Source organism: Bos indicus x Bos taurus, chromosome 18 (genome assembly GCF_003369695.1).
Source record: "Bos indicus x Bos taurus breed Angus x Brahman F1 hybrid chromosome 18, Bos_hybrid_MaternalHap_v2.0, whole genome shotgun sequence".
NCBI classification, from domain to species: Eukaryota; Metazoa; Chordata; class Mammalia; order Artiodactyla; family Bovidae; genus Bos; species Bos indicus x Bos taurus.
Genome location: NC_040093.1, coordinates 4105366 through 4129285, shown reverse-complemented (window position 1 = coordinate 4129285; position 23920 = coordinate 4105366). Strand labels below are relative to the sequence as shown.

The window sequence follows — 23920 nt, the reverse complement described above, 5'->3', positions numbered from 1 at the left end:
CCTACAGCTTCTAGGTCTCCAGGTTAATTCCATGGGAGACTTCGGTTAATGCAAGATGAATTCAGGAGAAAACTTAGAAATGAGAGCTGAAAGGGTCCATTTTCTGCAACACCCCTCTGAAGAGTCCTTCCATGAGCTGAAGGCTCGTTCAGTGGGTCTAACATTTCTAGGATGCAGAATGAAATTTAGAGATGCTGGACTTCGTTTCTTAAAAGGATAAACATGTGATCCAGACATTCCACTCCTAGCTATATATACATCCAAAGTGAAAGTGAAAGTGAAAGTTGCTGAGTCATATCCGACTCTTTGCGACCCCATGGACTTTACAGTCCATGGAATTCTCCAGGCCAGAATACTAGAGTGGGTAGCGTTTCCCTTCTCCAGGGGATCTTCCCAACCCAGGGATCGAACCCAGGTCTCTCACATTGCAGGCAGATTCTTTACCAGTCGAGCCACCAGGGAAACCTGCTACACATCCAAGAGACATGAAAAAATGTTGCCACAAAAAAAGTGTACACAAATGTTCACAGTAGTGTTACTCAAGTGGCCAAATCCAGAACTAACCCAAATATCCAGTAGACAAATGTGGTGTATCCATACAATGGAATATTATCCTGCAATAAAAGGAAATGGAGTACTGATACATGAATGAACCTTGAAGACATAATGCTAAGTGAAAGAAGCCCGTCACAAATGAACGTATATGACTCCCTTTATATGAAAAGTCTAGAACTGGCAAATCTATCCAGACAGAAAGTAGATTAATGATTGCCTGGGGCTGGGTAGGGTATGTGGGGAGATGGAGGGTAGTGGCTGGCTGAGGGGTGTGTGACATCTCCTTGGAATAATGAGAATGTTCTTAAGTGTGTCCAAGGTGGATGCCCTATTTTATAAGTATAGTTAAAAGCCCTTGAACTGTACACTTGAAGCGGGTGAATTGCATGGCATGTATGTTCTATCTCAATAAAGTTGCTAAAAAGAGAGAGAGAGAAAAGATATGCCCTCCGAAAGAAGAAATCATAAGTCTAGTACTTAACGCCACAAAATTCTTCTAACCAACAGAAGAATTAAAAATACTTCTAGGGAGGAAAATGAGGTCTACATGAGTTAAAGCCTAATCTATCAGAGTGAAGAATCTATGATGTATAATGTTGATGCATCTGGAAGGTCATTATTTAGGGATGTAAAGGCAAATAAGAGAAGAAAGAGTTGAAAATGGTAAAAGACTTCCAGTAAGAAGCAAGATTCGAGGTGGAACAGACTGCATTCTTTTTATTTACGATCTTTGGCTACTGACACCTAAGTGAGTAGAGTCCCCTGGATGCTGGGTAGCCCCCTCCCCCCATCCATCACAGAGAATCATCCAGCCCAAATGTCAGTAGTTCTGAGGTTTAGAAACCCTGGCTTACTTTATCATCTTCATGTTGTTTTCACCCTTTCAAAGTATCTATTTTTGCTTATTTATAGTTCCCCCAGTTAGGATATAAACATCTCCCCCATACTCCAGCTGAAGAACCAAGAAGCAGTGAAAAATATCACAGTTTCTGGAATCTGAAGACTTGACTCGGTGTTTCCATTGTTACCGCTTCCTATTTGCAGGCTGTGTTTACCTCTCAGCCTCAGTTTTCACGTCTTTAAAATGGGAGCTAAGAAGAGAACCCAGAAGACCTAGTCCATGCCTGCAAATCATTTAGAATCTGTAACCTTCAGCAGTCAATTCGTATCTATTACCATTGCTGTCCACGTCTCTCTCCTCCTCCCTGACGAAAGAACCGAGGCTGAACAAATGTTTCTCAGATGGGTGAGTTCCAGGCCCCTTCCCTGGAGGCTGGTGTTTCTTTGCTTCTACATCAAGGATGTCAGAATGCCCCTCTCCCCTTTTAAACTTACCTGTGAAACTCCAGTAGAAATCTGAGATGCTGCTTCGGGGGAGGTAGTCGGATGTGTGGGGAGCACAGGGTTTCTCTGTCTTCTGCCAGGGCCACCCCACCCCCCTCCACCTCCACCAGCAGGGAGGAGCTGACACAGGAAGAACACAGGAATGGTTACACGGCTCTGAAGTTCATCACCTTTTGCTGACCAGTCACAGCAACTCCCTGCAAAGAGGCTGCTTCATCTCCAGACCTGACTTTGTATTTCCCGGGTGATCATGGGAAAATCACTGCACATCTCTGAGCCTCAGTTTGTTCATCTTCGATATGGGAACATCAGCTCCCGCGCTGCAAGGACTCAGCAAGGATTCCATGAGACAGTATGCAAACTCGCTAGCCCAAGTCTGTGGCTAGGGCTAGCTTTTAGTTTTTGAGTTGGTGTTTTGTTTTCTTAACTGGGGTATTGTTGCTTTTCAGTGTTGTGTTAATTTCTGCTGTACAAAGAAGTGAATCAGCTATATGTACACATATATCCCCTCCCTTTCGGACCTTGCTCCCATCTAAACTGACATTTCTCCAAAGAAGACATTTAAGAGGCACATGAAAAGATGCTCAACTTCACTAATTATTAGAGAAAGGCAGATCAAAACTACAATGAGGTATCACCTCACACCAGTCAGAGTGAGCCATCATCAAAATATCTACAAACAAGAGCTTTTAGCTTTTGATTCCATTTCCGCAAACACAGTCTTGAAACACTGCTTGTCTAGAGCAGCCTATAGAGACCTTTTCTCACCCGTGTTCCTGTTTAATTGCAGGCGAGTTTTTGCTCCCCTTATAACTGAGTCTAGAAGAGAGGAAATGTTTTGCCCAAGGTCACACAGTGGCTACAGGCAGCTCTGTGGTTTGAATCCCCAAACCAAACTTTCTGACCCTCATCTCAGATTTTCTACCTTGAGTTGTCCCACCTTCTACCCACTGGCTAGTTCTAGAACTTGCAAATCCACGCATCTCAAAACTGTTACATAGCCCTCCAACCCAACCCCAGACAGACTTCTTTAAAACTTATTTCCACTCAAGCTTCATACATCCTACTTTTCTCCTCACTCCCATCCCTATCTTGGGGGGAATCTAACTCTTTGAACTAGGGGTGGGTAGGGGGTAAGAAGAAAAAAAAGATATTGGTGAAACTTAAAAGGCTTCCGATCCTGGCAAATTGAATATAATTTTATTTTCAGCGGCTCTTTGCCCTTGCCACTTGGTGGGGGGTGAATGGTGGGGAGACTCGGGGAGGTGGAGCTTTTCCTTGGGTTTGGGGAAAGGGGAGAGCTCCTGGGGTCCTTTTTAAAAGGCCCTCCCCTCATTTCCGGCCGCCGCTGCCAGCCTTGGCTGGGCGCCTGGATCCTGTTGCTATGACGACAGGAAGAGGCGGTGGCGGCGGCAAGCGATGCTGTGGAGAGATGGAGGCTAGTGGGGGTGGGGTGGTGGCTTTGAAATGGGGATGGGGGTAGGGAGCCGAGGCTGGGGCCGCGGGCGGGGGCGGGGGCAGGGGAAGCCTTTCTCTCTGACCTCCTCCGTTCGATGGAGCCTGGCCCCTCTATTTTCCTCCGGCTTCTTTTGGATGCCTCTTCCGTCTCTACCTCTGTCTCTCGTTCCCTGGATCTCTCGCTCCCCCAGCCCCAGTCTGTCCCCATCTGTCTCCCTCTCTGGGTCTCTCTCTTCCCTTCTGCACCTGCCTTTCTATCTCCAGGCACTTTCTGCCACTCAGCTCCCGCCTGCCTAAATTTCTTTCGTGTTCTCTCTCTCCTCTCTCTCTCTCTAGCGTTCTTCTCTCTATGGGACCGTTGCCCCCAGCCCCAATTTCTCTTCCTGCTTCATCTCTCCCCTCCTCTCCCCATCTCTCTCCCTCATGCTCTCAGTCTCTCTCTGTCTGTCTCCCCCCATCTGTCTCTCCTCCCCCTCTCTGGATGACTCTCTCTGTCTCTTCTTTCCTCCTGCTACCCAGATCCTGACCCCCCATCCTCTCCCTCGCCAGAATCTTTCCCCACCCGCTTCTCTCCCCCGTCTCTGCCTCTGTCCCTTTCTCTCTCAGGGTATTTCGCTCTCTGTGTGTGTGTCTCCCTCTCCAACTTCCTTCTGCTACCAGCCGCTGCCTCCCCCAATTTTCTCCCTCCCCCATTTCTGTTTCCCCGACTCCGGGTCTCTCTCTTTCCGCTTCTCCTGGCTCCGTCTCTCTGCCTCCCTCTCTGGGTCTCTCTCTTCTTCCCCAGCTTCCTCCTGCCAACAGACCCTGCCCCCCATCACTTCCCTCCCCCCCATCCATCTCCTCTCCGTGGCTCCCCCATCCTCGGCGGCTCCCCTCCCCCCTCCCTCCTCCTTCCCTCTCTCGTCCTCCAGCTCCGCACTTTACCCGGCGACACGAGAACCAAATTGTCTCTTCACCTTTTTTTTTTTTCCCCATCCCGACCCCCTCTCCCTCAGGGGCCCGAGCTCAGAGCTGCCCCCAGCCTCCCCTCCCAGCTCAACACCCCCATTCCCCCCGTCCACCTCCTCATCACCGCCCCCGACCAGGTCGGACGCCTGGGTCCCTCGCTGCTGGGGGAGGGGGAGCAGTGAGAATTGGGAGCCCCAAGGGCTGTTCTGGGGGGGTTGCCGACAAGGGGGCTCAACGTCCCCTCCCCAGTGCATCGGAGAGTTGACCTATCGTTAACAGAGGTGAGACAGATCTTTTTATTAATCGGAGGTGGGTGGATGTGTAGAAGGAAGGCTCTGTGACCACCCCTCCCAATTCTGGAGGAAGGAGCTGGTCCCCTTCCGAGGCAGAGGGGAAGATGACCCCTCTCATATACCGGAGCTCTCGAATTGGGGGGTCCCCTGCTCCCTCCTTTGCTGCTGCTGACAGGGGGACGAAAGGAAGAACCCCTAAAATCAAGCAAATTGCCCCCCAAATCGACAAAATGAAAAGATCTTCCGATCTTGATTTGATGGAGAATTTCGCTGAGTGGCCTCCTCTTTCCATCCCTTCCTTATCCCAGGGATGGGGGCTTTAGGGGGCCCCCGCAGGGGCAGGGGTACATCCCAGGGTCACAGCCTCACCCCAGGTGGAGGCAGGAATTTGCTAGGATAGTGGAGGTGATGCTGCCGGTGGTGAGGGGCACAGATGCAGAGAGAAGAGGCCGAGAGGCGGACAGGAGGGTAAACTCAGCATGTTTCCGGAGAGGAGAGAGGGGAAGGGTCCAGAAGTGAGGAGAAGTGGTGGTGGTGGGGGAGGAGGGAGGTGTCTGGGGATGACAGCGTCCAGGGCACTGATGAATCGGCCGGGCCAGGGGCCGCGCGTGGGCAGGCAGGAGTGGAGGGGAGGAGAGAACACACGTGTGGGGCCCCAGTTGCCATGGAGACACCCCCCCCATAGACAACCTTTCCAACACCCCTCCTTAGAGCAGACCCAGTGAGGGCCAGCTGATGGGGGCGGAAGAGGCCAAGGTCACCCTGATATGGGACCCAGTATGGGGTTGGTTCCCCCCTCCCCTCCCCTAAGGCTTCCAGGTTCTTAACTGGAATAGGGGTTTGGGGAAAGAAGTGTAGGAAAGTGAGTGGTGGGAGCAGCTAAGGGATGTATGCCTGGAGTGGGATGGAAGAGGCAGGGCCAGGGGGCATGGTGGTGGGGTGCTGTGGGAGAGGAACGTGAACGGACACTTGCGGGGGTGCTGAGTGGGAAATCATTCCTGCTTGAAAAAGAGTTGTAATCTTAGGGATCAGATTTTTCTGGGGGGCACCATCTATGGAGGGGAGCTTTTTAAATTTGGAAGAAAAATAAATGTACAGCGAGCGTATGTTGCTGCACAGGTGAAAGAGTAGGGGGAGGTCTGGGGGTGTTCCCAAGAAGGGGAGTTGGGGGCTGCTGGAGAGCCATGAACGGGATTCTCTTGAGCAGAAGAGATGTTGGGAGCCAGAGTGAGTGGAGCAGGATGGCAGGAGTTTATGGCATTGATTCTTCATGATGTGAAAGTCAGGGTAGAGGTGAGGGGAGGAGGTTCTTGTAAGTTCAAGAGAGAGTGAGAGGTCAAAGTGAGCTGGGGAGGTCTGGAGTTGATGGGGCTTATCCTCATGCATGACAGACAGGGCTCAGACTTACTGGCGAGCTGGTGGGGGGGCAGGGTAATAGAGTGGGGGGATGCTCGGCAGGGGCTGGGGGATTTCCTTCTACCGCTGAGAGTTCACAGGTCCAAGCTTGGCAGATTTCTGAATGGAGAGGAGTTTGGGGTCTGGAGAAAGGGATTCCTGTGAGTAGAAAATGCCATGCAACTCACGGAGGAAATTTTTCTTAATGGAGGAGAAAGCGATGGCTATGATGAGTTTGTCTAAGTTAATCCGTTTCGGAAGACTCCCACAAGGAAACGAGAGAATGGGGGGTTTTCCTTGAGTCCAAGACGTGGTCGGGGATGGGAGGATGGTCCAAGGGAGTCAGGTGGGGGCAGTTAGGGGGGATGTCATGGAGATGGGGGTCATTCTTCTAAACCAGAGAGTCCAACACTGTTGGATTGTTTAAAAGAATCCCCTGGGGAGCTTCTAAAAACCTAGATGCTTGGGGCTACATACACCCCAGACCGGTGAAATCGGAGTTTCTCAAGCATCAGTGTCTTTCAAGGTCCTCTGGTGGTTTCAAGGTGCCATCAAGGTTGAGAACCCTGGTCCAGAGACTGAGTCCTGGGGTTGGGAGTGGGGTGGAGGTAGGGGGATTCCCACACAGAGGAGACTGTGGAGGTGAAGTGATGATAGCTGTGTTTTTCTGAGTTGTGCTAACAGTGAGGATCAGTTGGGAAGATTTAGGTTCTGTTGTGTTGTTGGCTTTTTTTTTTTTTTTCCCCCTCCAGCTAAGGAGATTGGGAGATTTCTTTTTCCTCAGTAGAGGCCATGGTAGGTGAAGAGGTGGGCCTTGCAGGGGAAGATAGGGAAGGGGGAGAACTTTATGAGAACATTTTGTAAGAAATGAAGAGCAGGACAGGGGTTCCTTGGGAGGAGGAGGCTCTGGGGGCTGGGAGGAGGAGGCTCTGGGGGCTGGGAGTGAGGGATGGTTTCACTGTGTGTGTGTTGGGGTTGGGGGACAATGAGACCAGGGGGCGGAGTCAGGGGGGCCTGGAAGAGTGTCCTACCCACTGGCAGGGACGCAAGGATGGGGGGTGGCTTTTTCTCAGAAGGAGGTTAGTGGGAAGACTTTATTTGACACAGGGAAATGTTTTTCAGGGCGAGGGAGGCAGAGGTAAGCATCTTGGAAGGCGTTTCTTCAACCTAGGAAACAGTAGGGATTTTTTTTTAGCGTGGGGAGGGGTGCAGGTGCGGCGGTATCCAGGCGAGCCGCTGTCTAATCCTCCTCTCGCCTTACCCCTGCCCTCCACTCGCAGGCGACCATGGCGGCCCTCTGACCCCGTCCCCGGCCTGCAGCCTCCTCCTCGCCGGCCCCCTCCCCAGCCACCACCCCCTCTCCCCGGCCCTCCGCCTCGGGGGGGCCCCCCACTTCTGCCTGCGCTGTGCCCCCCACCAGCCGCCGGCACGGCCCCGCCCCCGCTGCCCCGGTGGTGGCCCGCGGCCCCCCGGCTGCCCGTGGTCAAGCTGGAGTCGCTGAAGCGCTGGAACGAGGAGCGGGGCCTCTGGTGCGAGAAGGGGGTGCAGGTGCTGCTGACGACGGTGGGCGCCTTCGCGGCCTTCGGCCTCATGACCATCGCCATTAGCACCGACTACTGGCTCTACACGCGCGCCTTCATCTGCAACACCACCAACCTCACGGCGGGCGCCGGCGGCGACGACGGGCCCCCCCAGCGCGGAGGGGGCGGCGGCGCCGCGGAGAAGAAGGACCCCGGCGGCCTCACGCACTCGGGCCTCTGGAGGATCTGCTGCCTGGAAGGTAGGGCCCCGCGCCCCCGCCCCCCGAGTCTCCCGCGGCCTCCACCCTGGGTGGCTCTTCGCCCCCCGCTGCTCCTGCCTGGCCGCCGCCCCGCCACCCCTCACCCTTGGCTTCCCACCCTTCTCTGGGTCTTGACCCTCGCCTGAACCTGCCCCCGCCCCCCTCCCGCTCGCCTCTCCATCACTCAGCAGGGCCCCTTGAGCCTTTTCCTCTTCCCTCCCTTCGCGGGGAAAGCACCCCCTCCTCTCTCCCTCCCACCCCTCCGGGGGTCCGGCCTCCCTCTACTAGGGGACCACCTCAGCCTGGACCCCAACGCTGGCACCCTCTATTTTCCCGCCCTCCTGCCCTCTCACCCCTGATCCTCCTTGCCGGTGGCATCGTCGCTCCCTGCGTCCTGGCTCTGAGCGCCCTGACCTCGGATGACCCCGTTTCCAGCGCCTTCCTCATCCCCTTTGACCCTCTGGCCCCACGTGGGCTGTTTGTCCCCTCAAACATCACACCCCGTAGGAACGGAACTCGTGGTCCCCTCCTCTTTGCTTCTGGGGGCTTGTCTTCCGGGAGTCTTGTCCTGGCTTCCTCTCCCCGCCTCCGCCCCTGGTCCTTGTCTTCCCTGGCCCTTTCCGGGGCTCTGCTTCCCCTTAGGCCCACTCAGCCTCCCTTTGGCCTCTTCCTCTCGCAGCGGAGGCAGTGCCTCTTCCAGTTTCCATCTCTGCTTTCTCTGGTCCCGCTCTTTCCCTCTTGCAGCCTCCCTCCCAGCCGGTTCCCCCTGCCTCCCATCTACCCCGACTTTCCCCCTGGGCCAGCCCTCTCCCACTTAGCAACCCCTGCGTCCCATTCTCAGCTTTGCCATTTCTTTCCATATGGCATGGAGGTGCTGGGCTGGGACGCAGGACACCTTAGTCCCAGTCCTCTTGTGTGTCGGTGCCCCTTCCCCGGTATGGCGACTACCTGCTCACCTCCCCAGCCTCACCAGCCCTGGTCTGCAACTCGAAGAAGGAACCAGCCAATCCCCAATTTCCCCGTACAGGGCCCAAAAGATCACAATCCGTCACTTCTCTTCTTTTAATCCTTCTCTTTTCCCCATCGTTTCCTCCTCTGTTTTGCTGGGCGCTCTCAATAGGCCAGAAATGTTATTTTCTTATTTAATCCCCTGGCAGGGGCGGGATGCTATCCTCTGGTTGGGGATGAGGAAACCGAGGCTCAGAGAAGTTAAGCCACTCACTGAAGGTCACCCAGCTGTGGCTGGGGGCAGAGCCAAGAGAACTCGGGTCTGAAGGATGGGATTTACAGATATGCTTTGTCTGGCGTGCAGAGCGTTTAAAACCCAAACCACAATCAGCATCGGTTGCCAACATTTAAAAATAGGGAGACTGCATGTTGAGAATCCAATTTCCAGCTTCTTTTAAACTAGTGGAAGATCTGATAACACGGGGCTGGCGTTGTCCAGCAGTCCTGGTCGGCCAGATCCGAGTAGCAGCTGCTTCTTCAGATCATGCATGTGGGTCTCCTTTTCCCCAGTCACCTCTGCTCCCTATTGCCTCACACCTGTCCAATTTCCCCATGATGTTAGTTCTCTTCCTCGTGTGGGCATCTGACTTCATCTTCATTCCCTGGTCTGACCAAGCATCAGGCACAGAGCCGTGTGTGGGGACTTGCCTCTTGGAACCCCCAGGACAATGTACTGTGAATCATATTTCCATGTATTCATCCCCTCCTTCAAAAACCACTGTTTATTGAGTTTCTACTATGTGCCAGGCACCAGTCTTGATATTGGAGCTACAGCTGCAGTGCAAGGAAAAACAGCAACAACAAAGATCCCTGTTGTTATGTGTCTTACATTCTAGAAGGAGAGAGAGATGATAAGAAAGATGAGTAAATACAACATTTAGGCTGTTAGATGGAGCTGAGTGCTAAGGAGGAAAAAGAGCAAAGGAGGGGATGGGAAGTGTTAGGGGCAAGAGTGTGAAGCTGTAAAAACTGGAGATAAAGGAGACCTAGCGGGTGACATCCGAAGGGTGGGCTGAATGGACCCAAAGATGGAGCCATGTGGCTTCTGGAGGGGAATGCTTTAGGCTGTAGAACCCAGCTCCTCAATGGGAATGTGCCCCGTGCCAGGGGAGGCCCACCACCTGGCCAGGGCAGAGCCGGTGTGGGAGGAACGCAGTAGGAGGTGCCAGCAAGGTGCACGAACTTTCTGGTCCTGGGATGTGATCTGCTTTTCCCATCGCAGCCTCCTGGGCAGAGGAATGACAGGAGTTGGCTGAAAGGTTAAGGGGATCGCTGTGCTATGTCTCTGAGAGGGAAGCGGGAGGGAAAAGGGAAAACAGGAGCTGGCTTATCTGGGGTGGGAGACATAGAATTGGGATTTGAATTGAGAACACCTTCTGCAGCTACAGCGGGCAGGCAGGAACTGCTGCTGGGGGCAGTGGCAGGATGTGAGAGAAAGGAGTTGGATGTCTTGAAAGCAGGGTTTTCCAACCTCAGCCTTGTTGACCTTTTGGGGGATGGATAATTCCGCATTGCAGTGGCCGGTGGGGGTGGTGGTGGGTGGCGGGTGGAAGGAAGGTCCTCTGTGTTGTAGGAGGTTTAGCAATATTCCCGGGCTCTGCCTCCAAAGACCAGCAGCATCCATCAGCATGGCCACCAAAATCACTGTCTCTGGACTAGGATTAAACAGCCCCTAGTGAGAGTCACTGCTTGAAGTCTGTGGCCTGAGCCCTGGACAATGTGGTAGGGGTGGAGGCGGGGGGTATTTATCCGTTGAAACAGTTGGTATTTTATGTATTTGTCTTACTTTCTCTCAGTTGTTCAGTCGCTCAGTCATGCCCGACTCTTTGTAACCGCATGGTCTGTAGCCCACCAGGCTCCTCTGTCCATGGGATTCTCCAGGCAAGAATACTGGAGTGGGTAGTCATTCCCTTCTTTCTCCAGGGGATCTTCAGGACCCAGGGATCGAACCCGTGTCTCCCGCATCGGTAGGCAGATTCTTGACTGTCTGAGCCGCCAGGGAAGCCCTAATTTATCGTAAGGAGGGCTATCATGAGCTCAGGTTTGGAAATGTTAAATTGGGGGTGCCTGCTGGTGATAATGTCTAAGACAGGAGTCCGCATAGGAGAGGACCCACAAAGCGCCGCACAGTCAATTTTTTAAGCTTTGTGGGGCGTGTGATCTCTGTCACCACTACTAAAAACAACCAGAGACAATGCGTGAGTGGATGAGTGTGGCTGGGTTCCAATTAAACTTCCTTTACGGGCACTGACATTTGAATTCCATATCATTTTCTCATACCACGAGAGTCTTCCTTGACAGTTTTTCAATCTTTTTTTTTTTTTTTTTTTAATAAGTAAAACCTACTCTTCACTGGGTTTGGCCTTTGGGCCGTAGTTTGCTAACCCCCCAATCTAAGACATTAGTGTTAAGATGTATGAGGCCAGGGTTCAGGGGGATGTCTGGGCTGGGGGAGCGGTGGGTCATGGCATGTGGATGGATGAGCAGAGACAGAAACATGCACAAAGGTTAGTTGAAGGGCCAACGACTGAGCTAGTCCAGTATTCAAAGACAATCAGACAGATGAGAAGAGCCAGCAAAGGGAGCTGAGAAAGGAAAGACCACAGAGGTTAGGGGGAAATAACGGGCTAAGTGGGGTCCCCGGAGACAAAGGAAATGACTTAAGGACGGGTTAAAGGCAGGTCGGCTTTATTGTTACTTAGTCATCATTCGTGTGCCACTGGATTCTCACAGTAACCCTGCGCACTGTTTACGACCGTTACCCCCATCTCCGAAAACGAAAGCTTAGGGCTCAGAGAAGGGAAGCAACTTTCCCAAGGTCACACAGCTAACAGGCCATCGAGTCAGCACTGGAGTCCGTGTCTGTTTTGTTTCCTAAGTCAGCACATCCACCAGCCTCCATCCTATTCAAGGATCCAGGAGTGTAGAAAGTGTTCCCCTGGGGCTGCAGTCCTCAGAAGGTGCTGTCCCCCAGGGAATCCTTGGGTCTCATCCTGTCTCCTTCCAAGTGTCTCTGAGAAACGCAGTAGGAAGTGGTGATGGAGTCTCAGACTCTGGAACAGAACTCATTGGGTTACCTCCTGCCTGCCAGGCACGGAAACGTGATCTTGAGCCATATGTTCAACGTCTCTGCTTCTTTTCCCCATCAGTGAGATGGGCGTTATAATAACCCCTAACCTACAGGGCTACGGAGGGAGCCCAGTGAGTTATTACATTCAGAAGGCCAGTAGACACAGTGTAAAGGCTAGACTGTGTAGCTTCTACTCTGTTCTTATTATTAGGAATTTGGGTGACCCATCCCTGGATCTCCCCTCCTCGATAACCCGGAAGTCCCATCCCTCCAGCCAGCACTGCCCAACAGAAACATCACACAAGCTGCCTCTATAACTTAAATGTTTCTGTGCTGTGTGCTTTGCTGACTCGCTCAGTCCTCTTGGACTCTGCCACCCCATGGACTGTAGCTTTCTACTAGTGACATTAAAGGGCTTCCCTAGTGGTTCAGTGGTAAAGAATCTGCCTGCCAATGTAGGAGATGTGGGTTCATCCCTGGGTTGGGAAAACCCTCTAGAGAAGGAAATGGTAACACACTCTAGTATTCTTGACTGGAGAAGCCCACAGACAGAGGATCCTGGCGGTCTACAGTCCACGGGGTCACAAAGAGTTGGACACGACTGAGTGATTAAACAACAACACTAAGTGACATTAAAACAAGTACAAAGGGAAGGTTCAACGAGTCGAATTTAATAAATGCAATTATACAGTATATTAATATAAAGGTTAGTAATCGATTTTATTTAACCAAGCATAGCCAAAATATTATTTTATATGTGAGCAATATAACAAATATTAATGAAATATGATGCTTTTTTCTTCATATGAATCTGAAATCCGATGCATATTTTAGGCTCACGCTTCATCTCAACTGCCTCCTTTCAGAACCAACCTCCTGGGGCTGGGGGCATCCGGATGGGTCTAACCCCCTTCTCAGGAATCTCAGCGCCCAGGATTTGGACCTACAGCCCAATTTACTCTAGCAGCCTATTGAAGGCCCCTGTGCTCAGCACTTTGCAGGCCTTATTATCTCATTGAATCCTCCCAATTGCTCCAGGAGGGAAGGTATTATTTTCATGAGAGTTTGTCAGAGCAGGAAGCTGATGGCCAGAAAGGGGAAGTGAGTCAGCTACACGGCCACCCAACATGCGGGGGGCAGTGCATGTGTCTGCAGGGGTCCTCGCCGCAGTGCGCAGGGCTTCACTCCCAGGCCCGCCCGGGTCTGTGCTCTGCGGGCCCTCGGGGACGTGCTGGTTTGCATTACCACCATTCCTACACACACAGAGCTCCCGGACCAGGCGGTTGGATAATATGCTGAGGCAAGCCACATAACCCCCAGATTCTCTGCTCTTTAACTCCTGTGTTTCACGGCGTGTGCGTGCTAAGTCGCTTCAGTGTGTCCAACTCTTTGCGACCCGGTCAACTGTAGCCCGCCAGGCTCCTCTTTTCCTGGGATTCTCCAGCCCAGGATACTGCAGTGAGTTGCCTTGCCCGCCTCCAGGGGATCTTTCCGACTCAAGGATGGAACCTGCATCTCTTATGTCTCCTGCATTGGCAGGCGGTTCTTTAACCATGGCGCCAGGTGGGAAGCCCCACACATACGCGGAGTGAGCACTTATCAAACCTTATCTGGTCATATCACCATCCTCATTTTCCAAGCCAGGAAGCTGAAGCTCAGAGGTATTCAAAACCCCAAAGCCACACAACTGGGAAGTGACTGTCCTGGTATGCGGAGCCAGAGAATACACTTTCAAAGCCCGAGCTTGTGGCTACCATAACCACTGTGCTCTGCTTCCCTAAAGATGCTGGCTTCTGGGAATTCCCTGGCAGTGCAGTGGTTAGGACTCCCTGCTTCCACTGCAGGGGACATGGGTTCGATCCCCGGTCAGGGACCTAAGATCCCACAAGCTGCACAGTGTAGCCCAAACAAACGAACAAGCAGACAGCTCACCTCTGAGGTCCAAACTCTCCTCATCATGATTTAACTTCCACATGGGATTGAGCAACTTACGCCTCAGTTTCCTCACCTATAATGCAGTGAAGTGAAGTCGCTCAGTCGTGTCCATCTCTTTGCGACCCCATGAACTGTAGCCTACCATGCTCCTCCGTCCGTGGGATTCTTCAGGCAAGAATACTGGAGTGGGTTGCCATTCCCTTCTCCAGGAGATCTTCCTGACCCAGGGATCGAACCCGGGTCTCCTGCATTGTAGGCAGACACTTTACCGTCTGAGCTACCAGGGAAATTTGCAGGGGTGCTATTATTTCCTGATATCCTTAGGGTTGGTCATCCATGATGAGGGTATTGTTCAGTCACCAAGTTGTGTACGACCCTTTGTGACCCCATGGACCGCAGCACGCCAGGCCTCCCCATCCCTCACCATCTCACAGAGTTTGCCCAAGTTCAAGTCCATTGAATCAGTGATGCCATCCAGTCCTCTTCTGAGAGTGTTAACAGCTGTCAAATGCTTGGACTGGTGTCTGGCGTGTGGTTAGCCCTCAGTAAGTTTTATACTAGTTAAGTGGACCTCCCAGGTGATTCAGTGGTTAAGAATCTACCTGCAATGCAGGAGACACGGGTTCCATTCCTGGGTCAGGAAGATCCCCTGGAGAAGGGAATGGCAACCCTCTCCAGTATTCTTGCCTGGGAAATCCCTTGGACAGAGGAGCCTGGTGGGTACAGTCCATGGGATCGCAAGGAGTCAGCCACGACTTAGTGATTAAATAAAAACAACAAAGTACTAGTTATTATTACTTACAGCATAACTAGTCTGTGGAGAGAGTCTGCATGCTGTCTACTTTCCATGCTCAATCTCACTGAATTATCATTCATGTTTTGAGAAAAGCACTATGATCCCATTCAAGAAAGAGAGAACTTGAACCCACCTACCAGACCATAGTGGATGTGCTGTTGGGTAAGCATTTGCTCCCACAAGATGTATCTTCATTCACTCATTCAATTGCTTTTTTTTTTAAGTGTAGTAAAATGCACATAACGTAAAATATATCATCTTAACCCATTTTAAAAGCACAGTTCAGCAGTGTTAAGTATATTTACATTGTGTACCAAGCTCCAAAATACTTTTCATTGTGCAGAATTGAAACTCTACCCATTCTTCCCCACTCCCAGCCCCTGGCAACCATCATTCTTTCTGTCTCTGAATTTGACTGCTTTAGACACCTCATATGAGTAGAATCATATAGTGTTTGTATTTGTGTGACTGACTTATTACACTTTGCATGTCTTCAAGGTTCATCCAGGTGTGGCATGTGTCAGAATTCCGTTGTTTTTAAAAGGCTGGACAATATTCCATTCTATCCATATGCCACACTTTGTTTGTCGGTTCATGCGTTGATGAACACTTAGGTTGCTTTTGGCTGTTGTGAATAATGCTGCTACAAAAATGGATATATTTGTATATTTCTTAGAGACCTTGCTCTCAATTCTTTTTCGTATATACCCAGAGGTGGAGTTGCAGCTAAGATCCCATATGCCTCCTGGCCAAATAAACCAAAACCTAAAACAGAAGAATTATGGGATTCCCTGGTGGCTCAGAGGGTAAAGAGTCTGCCCGCAATGTGGGAGACCTGAGTTCAATCCATGGGTCGGGCAGATACCCTCGAGAAGAAAATGGCAACCCACTCCAGTATTCTTGCTTGGAAAACCCCATGGATGGAGGGGCCTGGAGGGCTACGGTCCATGGGGTCGCAAAGACCGAGCGCCTTCACTTTCATAGTAATTTTGTTTTTAATTTTTTGAGGACCCTCCATCCTATTGTCCATAGAGACCGAACCAGTTTACTTTCCCACCAACAGTGCAGACAGGTTCCAATTTCTCCACATCCTCACCAACACTGGTTATTTTCTGTTTTGTTTTGTTTGTTTACAGTAGCCGTCTGAATGGGATAGTATCTCATATATATGAGATAGTATTTCATTGTTGTTTTCACTTGCATTTCCCTACTGATTCGTTTATATGGACCATCTTTTCATGCACTTCTTGCCCATTCAACCATTCTTATATGCAAATATCAAGCATTGCTGATGCTCTAGGCATTCTTCTAGATGTTGGGACACCTACAGGCTTAGATTCCAGTGGGAGCAAACTGATGTGTGTTTGAATTCTGCTTCCACCACCCATCAGCTATGAATCAAAGAACCCTTTCTATGCCTCTGTTTCCTCATCTGGACAATGGGTGTATGACGTGGTATCAACGGAACACTCAATTGTGTTCCCAGCAAAGTGCTAAATCTCTGTACCTGGATTCAACCCTCGTAACAACTGGGGAGGTGCATCCTAGTACGCCCCATGTTATAGGAAAAGGGACGGAAGCAAACTAGTCCAAATAAGGCCAACAAGGATGTGGTGTAAGGACATGATGGATTCAGGCTTCATTATCAAACAGCGCGACTCCAGTTCTTAACGTTCGGCCACTGCACGACACCAATACCATTATCTATTTCATGGGTCTCCTGGGAGCTCTGGATGAGTTAATCTACCTCAGAAGCGCTTAACAAATGTTAGCGCTTAGTGGAATTATTCACTGCCTTATAGTCCTTCTTTCCAATCCTTTCCTTTACCTGTATTTCTTTCCCTGTCATCTTCTGCCTCAAACCTCCCCTTCTGCTATCCTTATGGTTCATAATCTAATTCTTTCAACACTTATTTCTCGACACCTCCTTTGGTGCCAGGCAATGCTAGAGACACACGAAGGAATCAGACCCCATCCCCCCTCCCCACCTCCATTCAGGAACTCCCAGCGTGCTGAAGAAGAAGATCATAAAGCAACCCAATGCGTGCTTAAAAAAAAAAAAAAAAAAGCGGCTACCCCTCCCAGAATGGGTGGGAGGGGTCTTTGTGAAGGAAATCTTCCTCAAGCAGGTGCCCGGGCGCTGCTCTCTTGCAAGGGTTAAATTCTTCTCCAGGAAGAATGTGAGCAGTGTTCCAAAGCACTGGGCAGAGGCCTGGAGATGGGAAGGTGCCTGGAGAATTGAGGAAACAAAGTGTCTTTATACTGATTTATATACCAGTCTCCAGCTATGTAAGGATGCGTGTTCTGGGAGGAAGGAGGGGGCTCTGACTGCAGGACCCCTGGAGGCATACCTCACCCCTAGCTTGCCTTGGCTTGTTCCAACCGCTTCATCGCCTCCCTGAGGACTTCAGGTGCTGGGCGCCGAAAGAGGGGGAACCCTACTCCCCAAACAGAGGATTGAAGAGACGACCACCCCACTGATCCACTAGGGCTGCTCTCTCCTCCATGGGGACTCAAGGCTTCATAGGGCCTCATGGGCGGCTCAGACGGTAAAGCGTCTTGCCTGCAATGCGGGAAATCTGGGTTCGATCCCTGGGTTGGGAAGATCCCCTGGAGAAGGAAATGGCAACCCACTCCAGTATTCTTGCCTGGAGAATCCCAAGGACCAAGGAGCCTGGTAGATTATAGTCCATGGGGTCACAAAGAGTCGGACACAACTAAGTGACTAACACACACACACACACACACACACACACACACACACACACACGGGAAATGGAGTCCTTTTCGTCCTCTGTCGCCTCTCCGTTTTCCCACGTATTTTCAACGGGTTTCGAGTTGAAGGGTCCTTGACATCACTGAAACCAACACCTTTCTTACAGAGGGGGAAACAGAGGCCGGAGAGACTGTCCCCGTCCAGGTTACAGGGCAAAGGTCCCTGTGGCCTTTTAGTGAGTGTTGGATGTTTTCCTTTGTCCTTGTTTTAAAACCTGGTTGGGAAACTGAGGCCAGGGAGTTTGAAAGTTTGTCCCAGGTGCGCAGCCACGTTCAGGAGCCAGTATTTCCTGTCTCCCAATCAGCCCAGAAAGAGAAGGGGTTTGAGGAAAGGGGGGGTTGTCTTTTCTCACCCAGAGTTCCCCAACTGTTAAGTGCCCACCACCATCACCCCCCGCCCCCCATTCCCCTCCAGGGTTGAAAAGAGGCGTCTGCGTGAAGATCAACCATTTCCCGGAGGACACGGACTACGACCATGACAGCGCGGAGTATCTGCTCCGTACGTGGGGGTCTGGGGCGGAGTTGTGTGGGGGGGTGCTGCTGGGCTCGGGCACGTGGGAGGGGAGAGAGGGCTGTGCTCCCACGCTTAGATCGACGCGCCGAGATGAGCTTGTCAGCCAAGCCAAGCCAAGATACCGAGATCCTCTGGCCTCCGATTGGCTCAGTGGGCCCTCTCCCGCCCCCTCCTCTCACCTCGGGGCGGGCAGACGGGGGATCCCCGGAGCTGATTGGCTGCCGTGCCGGCCTGGGTACTCCGGGCCGTGACTGGTTGTCCCTCTCCGGGCCCGGATTGGCCAACCGCACTCTGGGCCCGAGAGGCAATCTGCGGCGCGGCCTGGCCACTCCCGGGAGTTGGCTGGGGAAGCCCGCGGTGCGATTGGTAGCTACCCCGAGAACGCGGCAAACCCTGAGTTGGGATTGGCTGCGGCCTCAGCCGGACTCAGAAATCGCAGGATCTGGTTGCCTGGGGTTTGGGGGAGAGTGGAAAGGACTGCAGAGAGAGGGAGAGAGAGGGAGGAGAAAGGGGGGAAGAGAAGGGAAACCCAGAGCTACGGATGAAGCAAGGCAGAAAAGGGAGGAGAGAAGAGACAGGAGAAAAAGAAGAGAACGGGAGAGGGAGCGATGGAGGGGGCAGGGGAAGAGAGAAGAGAGACCCGGAGAGACAGGTGAAGCCAGGCGGACGAGGGGTGGGAGGGAGAGCGGGATTTAGAGATGTGATGGAAAGAAGGATCTGGAGAAAGGGGGAAAGGCGCAGAAGAGAGGAAGGGAACGCGCTTGCGAGAAGGAAAAAGAGAGGGAGATGGTCCACAAGGGAAATAGAGGCGTTCAGAGGCGGGGTGGGTGGGGTGGAAAAGAGGGAGAGTGGTTAGAAAAATTAAAGGGCAGAAAAAATATGCCAGGAGAAACACAGAGGAAGAAAGAAAAGGACGAAGAAAAAGAGAGAGGGGGGGCCATCAGATCGCTAAAGAGAGAAATTTTAAAGACGAGACAAAGTGAGACAGAAAAGAACCAGAACACGGGCAGAGGGGAGGAATGGGAGAACCAGCGAGAGAGAAGGGGGACAAGGCACACAGGAGGCGCGGGGCCCCAGGGGCGCAGGCGGCCGTGACTGACGCCCTGGTTCCCTCCCGACCCCCCGCCCCTCTCCTGTCTCTCTCCAGGGGTCGTGCGGGCCTCCAGCATCTTCCCCATCCTCAGCGCCATCCTGCTGCTGCTCGGGGGCGTGTGCGTGGCGGCCTCCCGAGTCTACAAGTCCAAGAGGAACATCATCCTGGGAGCAGGGATCCTGTTCGTGGCAGCAGGTGAGAGGCAGAGGGAGGGGGCGGCCCACCTGCGCGCGCGCACGTGTGTCTGTGTGTGCGCGCGGGCGCGCCTGCAAAGCCACCTTGCCGGGGCGCTCCCTGGGGCCCAGAGCCTTCCTAGGCTGTATCCCAAGCTCCATCGCCACCCGCTGGGCGAGGGAGGTGTAGCCTTCCCGCCGTATTCTCGGGGAATGAACCCAGCTCAGACAGGTGTCTACCGCGTAATCCGGGATTCCAGGAGTTCAGATTCCAAAGCCGGCGGTCCAGGAGATGGAAGGGGAAGGAACCTGGGAGAGGGGGGCTTGAGGCTGAACTGAGGTCTTGAGGATCGGGAGGACCTGGGGGAAGAGGGAGAGAAAGTGATTTGAACACAGGTGGGGAGGAGCCTGCTCTGGGGGGCCGGACCTTGTGGGCTCCGGTGTATCTAAGAAGGGGCGGGTCCTGAGAAAGTTTCCAGGCCAACTAGGTAGTGAGGCACGGCTTTTTAAAGGGGCAAGACCCCCCTCCTACTCGACGTGAGTAGTCCTGGGCCATTCTGGAACATACAGTCTTCTCAAAGCGGTGGAATCCTGAAGAGGAGGAGGGTTCAGCATAAATAGCAGGGGATGTTTTCAGAGAAGGATGTGACCTGCAGGGGTGGGGCTTGGAGGATTTGAAAGGCGGGGCTAACTACAAACTGGGCCTAGGGAAGTCTGGCCTCGATCCTCAGGGGGCGGAGCTTAGCAAGCTGGAGGTGGGGCTTAGACTAGATTGTCTAGTTTCTAAGTTGTGTCCCCCTCTTTCCTGCTCTAGTAAGGCTACCAAGAGGAAGGCCTAGAATAGATGATAATCATGAGAGAGTTCAGATCAACCAGAGTGGGGGTCTAGAGAGTCAACGGGATTACCTTATTAACAGACTTAAAACGAGTCGAGGGTGAGGCCAACATTTATAAAGTTAGGGGGGAGTTAGACCAATCAGTATAGGGCCCGGGTCATCTTATCAAGGGCAGAGTTTAGGCCAGCCAGGGAAGGGCCTGGACCATCTGGGCAGGAGTTAAGACTGTCTAGGGCAGGGCTTGGGTCTTCCCGGAGGGATCTGGACCACTAAGGGTAAGCCTGAACCATCTAGGGTGGGCCCTGGACCAACTAGGGCAGCGTTTAGATCAGCTAGAGTGAGCTTTAGAACAACAGACTAGGACCTGAGTTAGCCAGGGATGGTGGACCATCCGAAGCAAGATTTGGGGCCGTGGGCTTCCCTGGTGGCTCAGAGGTTAAAGCCTCTGCCTGGAATTTAGGAGACCTGGGTTTGATCCCTGGGTCGGGAAGATCCCCTGGAGAAGGAAATGGCAACCCACTCCAGTACTCTTGCCTGGAGAATCCCATGGAGGGAGGAGCCTGGTAGGCTACAGTCCCTGGGGTCGCAAAGAGTCGGACACGACTGAGCGACTTCACTTTCACTTAAGGTGAGGCCTGAGCCAGCTGGGGAGGAATTTAGGCCATCTGGAAAGAGCTTGGACCATGTCAGGCCGAGCATAGATCAACACTGGTTGGGGCCTAAATGCTCAGTGTGGTATATGGACCATTTGGGGTGGGATCTAGATCATAGTGGGTGGAGCTTAGACCGGAATGGGGTGCCGACTAGACCCTCAGGCGTGGAGTTTAGGCCAGGGGGCGGGGCCTAGGCCGCCGTGGGTGGAGCTTAGGCCAAAGCAGGGCGGGGCATAGACCATCAGGGGTGGAGCTTAGGCTGGGGCGGGGCCTAGGCCATTGTGGGTGGAGCTTAGGCCAGAGTAGGGCGGGGCCTAGACCGGGGGCGGAGCCCAGGGTGGGGGCGGGGCCAGGGACTGCCTCGAGGCTCCCGTCTGACCGTCCCCGCCCAGGCCTGAGCAACATCATCGGGGTGATCGTGTACATCTCGGCCAACGCGGGCGAGCCGGGCCCGAAGCGGGACGAGGAGAAGAAGAACCACTACTCATACGGCTGGTCCTTCTACTTCGGCGGGCTGTCGTTCATCCTGGCCGAGGTGATCGGCGTGCTGGCCGTCAACATTTACATCGAGCGCAGCCGCGAGGCGCACTGCCAGTCTCGCTCGGACCTGCTCAAGGCCGGCGGGGGCGCGGGCGGCAGTGGCGGGAGCGGCCCCTCGGCCATCCTCCGTCTGCCCAGTTACCGCTTCCGCTACCGCCGCCGCTCCCGCTCTAGCTCCCGCTCCAGCGAGCCGTCGCCTTCGCGGGACGCGTCTCCCGGCGGCGCCGGGGGCCCGGGCTTCGCCTCCACGGACATCTCCATGTACACGCTCAGCCGCGACCCGTCCAAGGGCAGCGTGGCCGCGGGGCTGGCGAGCGCCGGTGCCGGCGGCGGGGCGTACGGCGGGGCGGCCGGGGGTGCGGGGGGGACGGGAGGCGGCGGCGGCGGCGGCGGGGCGGGCGCGGAGCGGGACCGCGCGGGGGCGCCCGGCTTCCTCACGCTGCACAACGCCTTCCCCAAGGAGGCGGGCGGCGGCGTCACGGTCACGGTCACCGGGCCGCCGGCCGCGCCCGCGCCCGCCCCACCCGCCCCCGCCGCGCCCGCCCCCGGGACCCTAGCCAAGGAGGCCGGCGCCTCCAACACCAACACGCTCAACAGGAAAACCACGCCCGTGTAGGGGCGCGCCTGGGGGCGCGGAGGGGGGCGTGTCCGGGGCGCGTGCGCGGGCGCGCGTGCAACGAGGCTGCCGGGGGTCGGGGGCGCCCCCCTCCTTCCCCGTGAGCGCGCTGGAGACTGCTCGGCCTTCCCCCGCGCCCCCTCCCCGCCCTACCCCCGCCCACCCGGCTGTGGGGGAACATCCCCCCACCCTCTGAATCAGGGACCCTGAGGGAGGGGGAAGGGAAGGGAAGGGAGGGGGCCGTTGGGAGCGAGCGTTGTGTTTTATTTTTTTGTGGGGTTGGGGGGGAGGGGGGAGGGCTGTGGTGTTTTTTGCAGTTTTGAGATGTTTTCTTTTTAATGTTTTGCTGTGTGCATGTGGGGGCGGGGCTCAGGGAGGGACTCCCAGCCCAGCCCAACTCCTGGAGAGGGGCCCATAACACACGAATATAGAGTTATACCTACAAACTATATATATATATGCTCTATATAAAGAGACAGAAAGACCAAAGGGATGCAGAGAGGCACAATGAGGTGGGATGGGCGTGGGCGTTCATTCACTTCTTCGTTCATCATTCCACAAGGTTTTCAAAAGCACCTGCTATGTAACAGGATGGTGGCTGGGGAGGAAACATAAACAGGCCCAGAGACAGACTCCATCATTCATTACCAGCAATTTATTTGTGTACTTCAGTGCCAAACATTGTGCTGAATGCTGAGTCTACAGAAGGGAGGAAGTCAGACTTCCCCAACGTCTTCATAGCGTTTACATCTTGTGCATGAGACAGACACTAATCAAAGAATTGCATACACAATAATAAGTTACAGTGGGGACAAAAGAGAAACCCGAAGTGCTACAAAATCCTCCTGCAGGGAGGCTAACCCAGTTTAGAAGGAAAGGATAAATCAGGTAACACTGAAAGGATGATAAGAAGCCAGTCAGGTGAAGCTGGAGGGAAGTGTCCTAGCCAGAGAACAACATATGCAAAGGCCCTGGGGCAGGAAGAGCTTCCAGAAAGGGCTGACAGGTATGTACTGAGCCAGATGGAGGTGGAACAAGATGAGACTGGAAATGTAGACAGGGCCAGACGGCCCCGGGACTTTGTAGGTTAGGTCAAGAGTTTAGATTTTTTTTTTTTTAGATATTTAAAAATGTATTTTAAAATATTTATGGAAAAGGAATCTTAGAAAGTGAATTTTTCTCCTGTGGCCAAAGTGGCAAAGATTGGTGGTGGTTCAGTCACTAGGTCATGTCCAACTCTTGCGACCCCATGGACTGTACCCTACCAGGCCCCTCTATCCACAGGATTCTCCAGGCAAGAATACTTGAGTGGGTTGCCATTTTCTTCTCCAGGGAAGAGTTTAAATTTTAACCCGAGGGCAGCGGGGAACCACAGAGTGGCTTTAAACAGGATCATAACATGAACGATGGGAGGTAGGAACTCAGAGATGAGAGTGAGAGGCAGAGACGCGCCGAAATAAGGATTAAATACAGGCACTGACACTTCAAACTCACAGTGCTGGGAGGGAGCAGATAATTACACAAGACTGAAGCACAGGCCTGGTGTTTGGTGGGCAAGAAAAACACTAGGACTTAGAGATTCATGTTTCACTCATTCATTAATTCAGCCATTCATTCACTCCTTGACATTTCTGAACCAGGCAGTGTGCTAGAATCAGGATCCCCAGAGCTGCTCTCGAGGAGGAGTCAAAAGCCAGAGTCCAAGTAGGGTGATTTTTGGTGCAGTAACAGGGACCAGGATGGGCACCTTGACCAGAGAAGAAGAGAGAGTGGCCAAGTGCCAGGAGTAGGCAGTCCTCAGGGAAACTTCCTGGAGAACCTCAGGCCCAGCCTGGGTTTCCAAAGGATGAGTAAGGAAAGCTTTCATGGCAGAAGAACAACTCAAGTGGGGTGGGGTGGGGCGGGGGATTGAAAGAGCATGATGTCCTGGGGTCAGGACTCCTCCTTTTAGGGTGTAAAAGGTCAGGGTAGGGGTGGGCGGTGAGACTAGAGAAGCAGCTAGAAGCCAGAGTCTAAATGCGCTAGGGTTCCGGGCTGGTGAGTTTGGACTTTATTCTGAGGGTGATGGGAAACACAGGAGAGTTTGGAGCAGGTGAAGAGCAGATTGAGACATGAGTGTCAGAAGGAACCACCTGGGA

At 53.3% G+C, this 23920-nt stretch overlaps 1 protein-coding gene across 1 annotated transcript; it reads left to right on the top strand.

The window, feature by feature from the left end:
* Positions 1-3283: 3283 nt before the first annotated feature.
* Positions 3284-22056, top strand: CACNG8 (calcium voltage-gated channel auxiliary subunit gamma 8). The gene is made up of 6 exons (XM_027514488.1): positions 3284-3337; positions 4353-4483; positions 7274-7773; positions 17773-17856; positions 19019-19159; positions 21019-22056. Exons 1-6 carry the CDS (start codon positions 3284-3286, stop codon positions 21780-21782), a joined length of 1674 nt encoding a protein of 557 aa, XP_027370289.1. The 3' UTR covers positions 21783-22056.
* The last annotated feature ends 1864 nt before the right edge of the window (positions 22057-23920 follow it).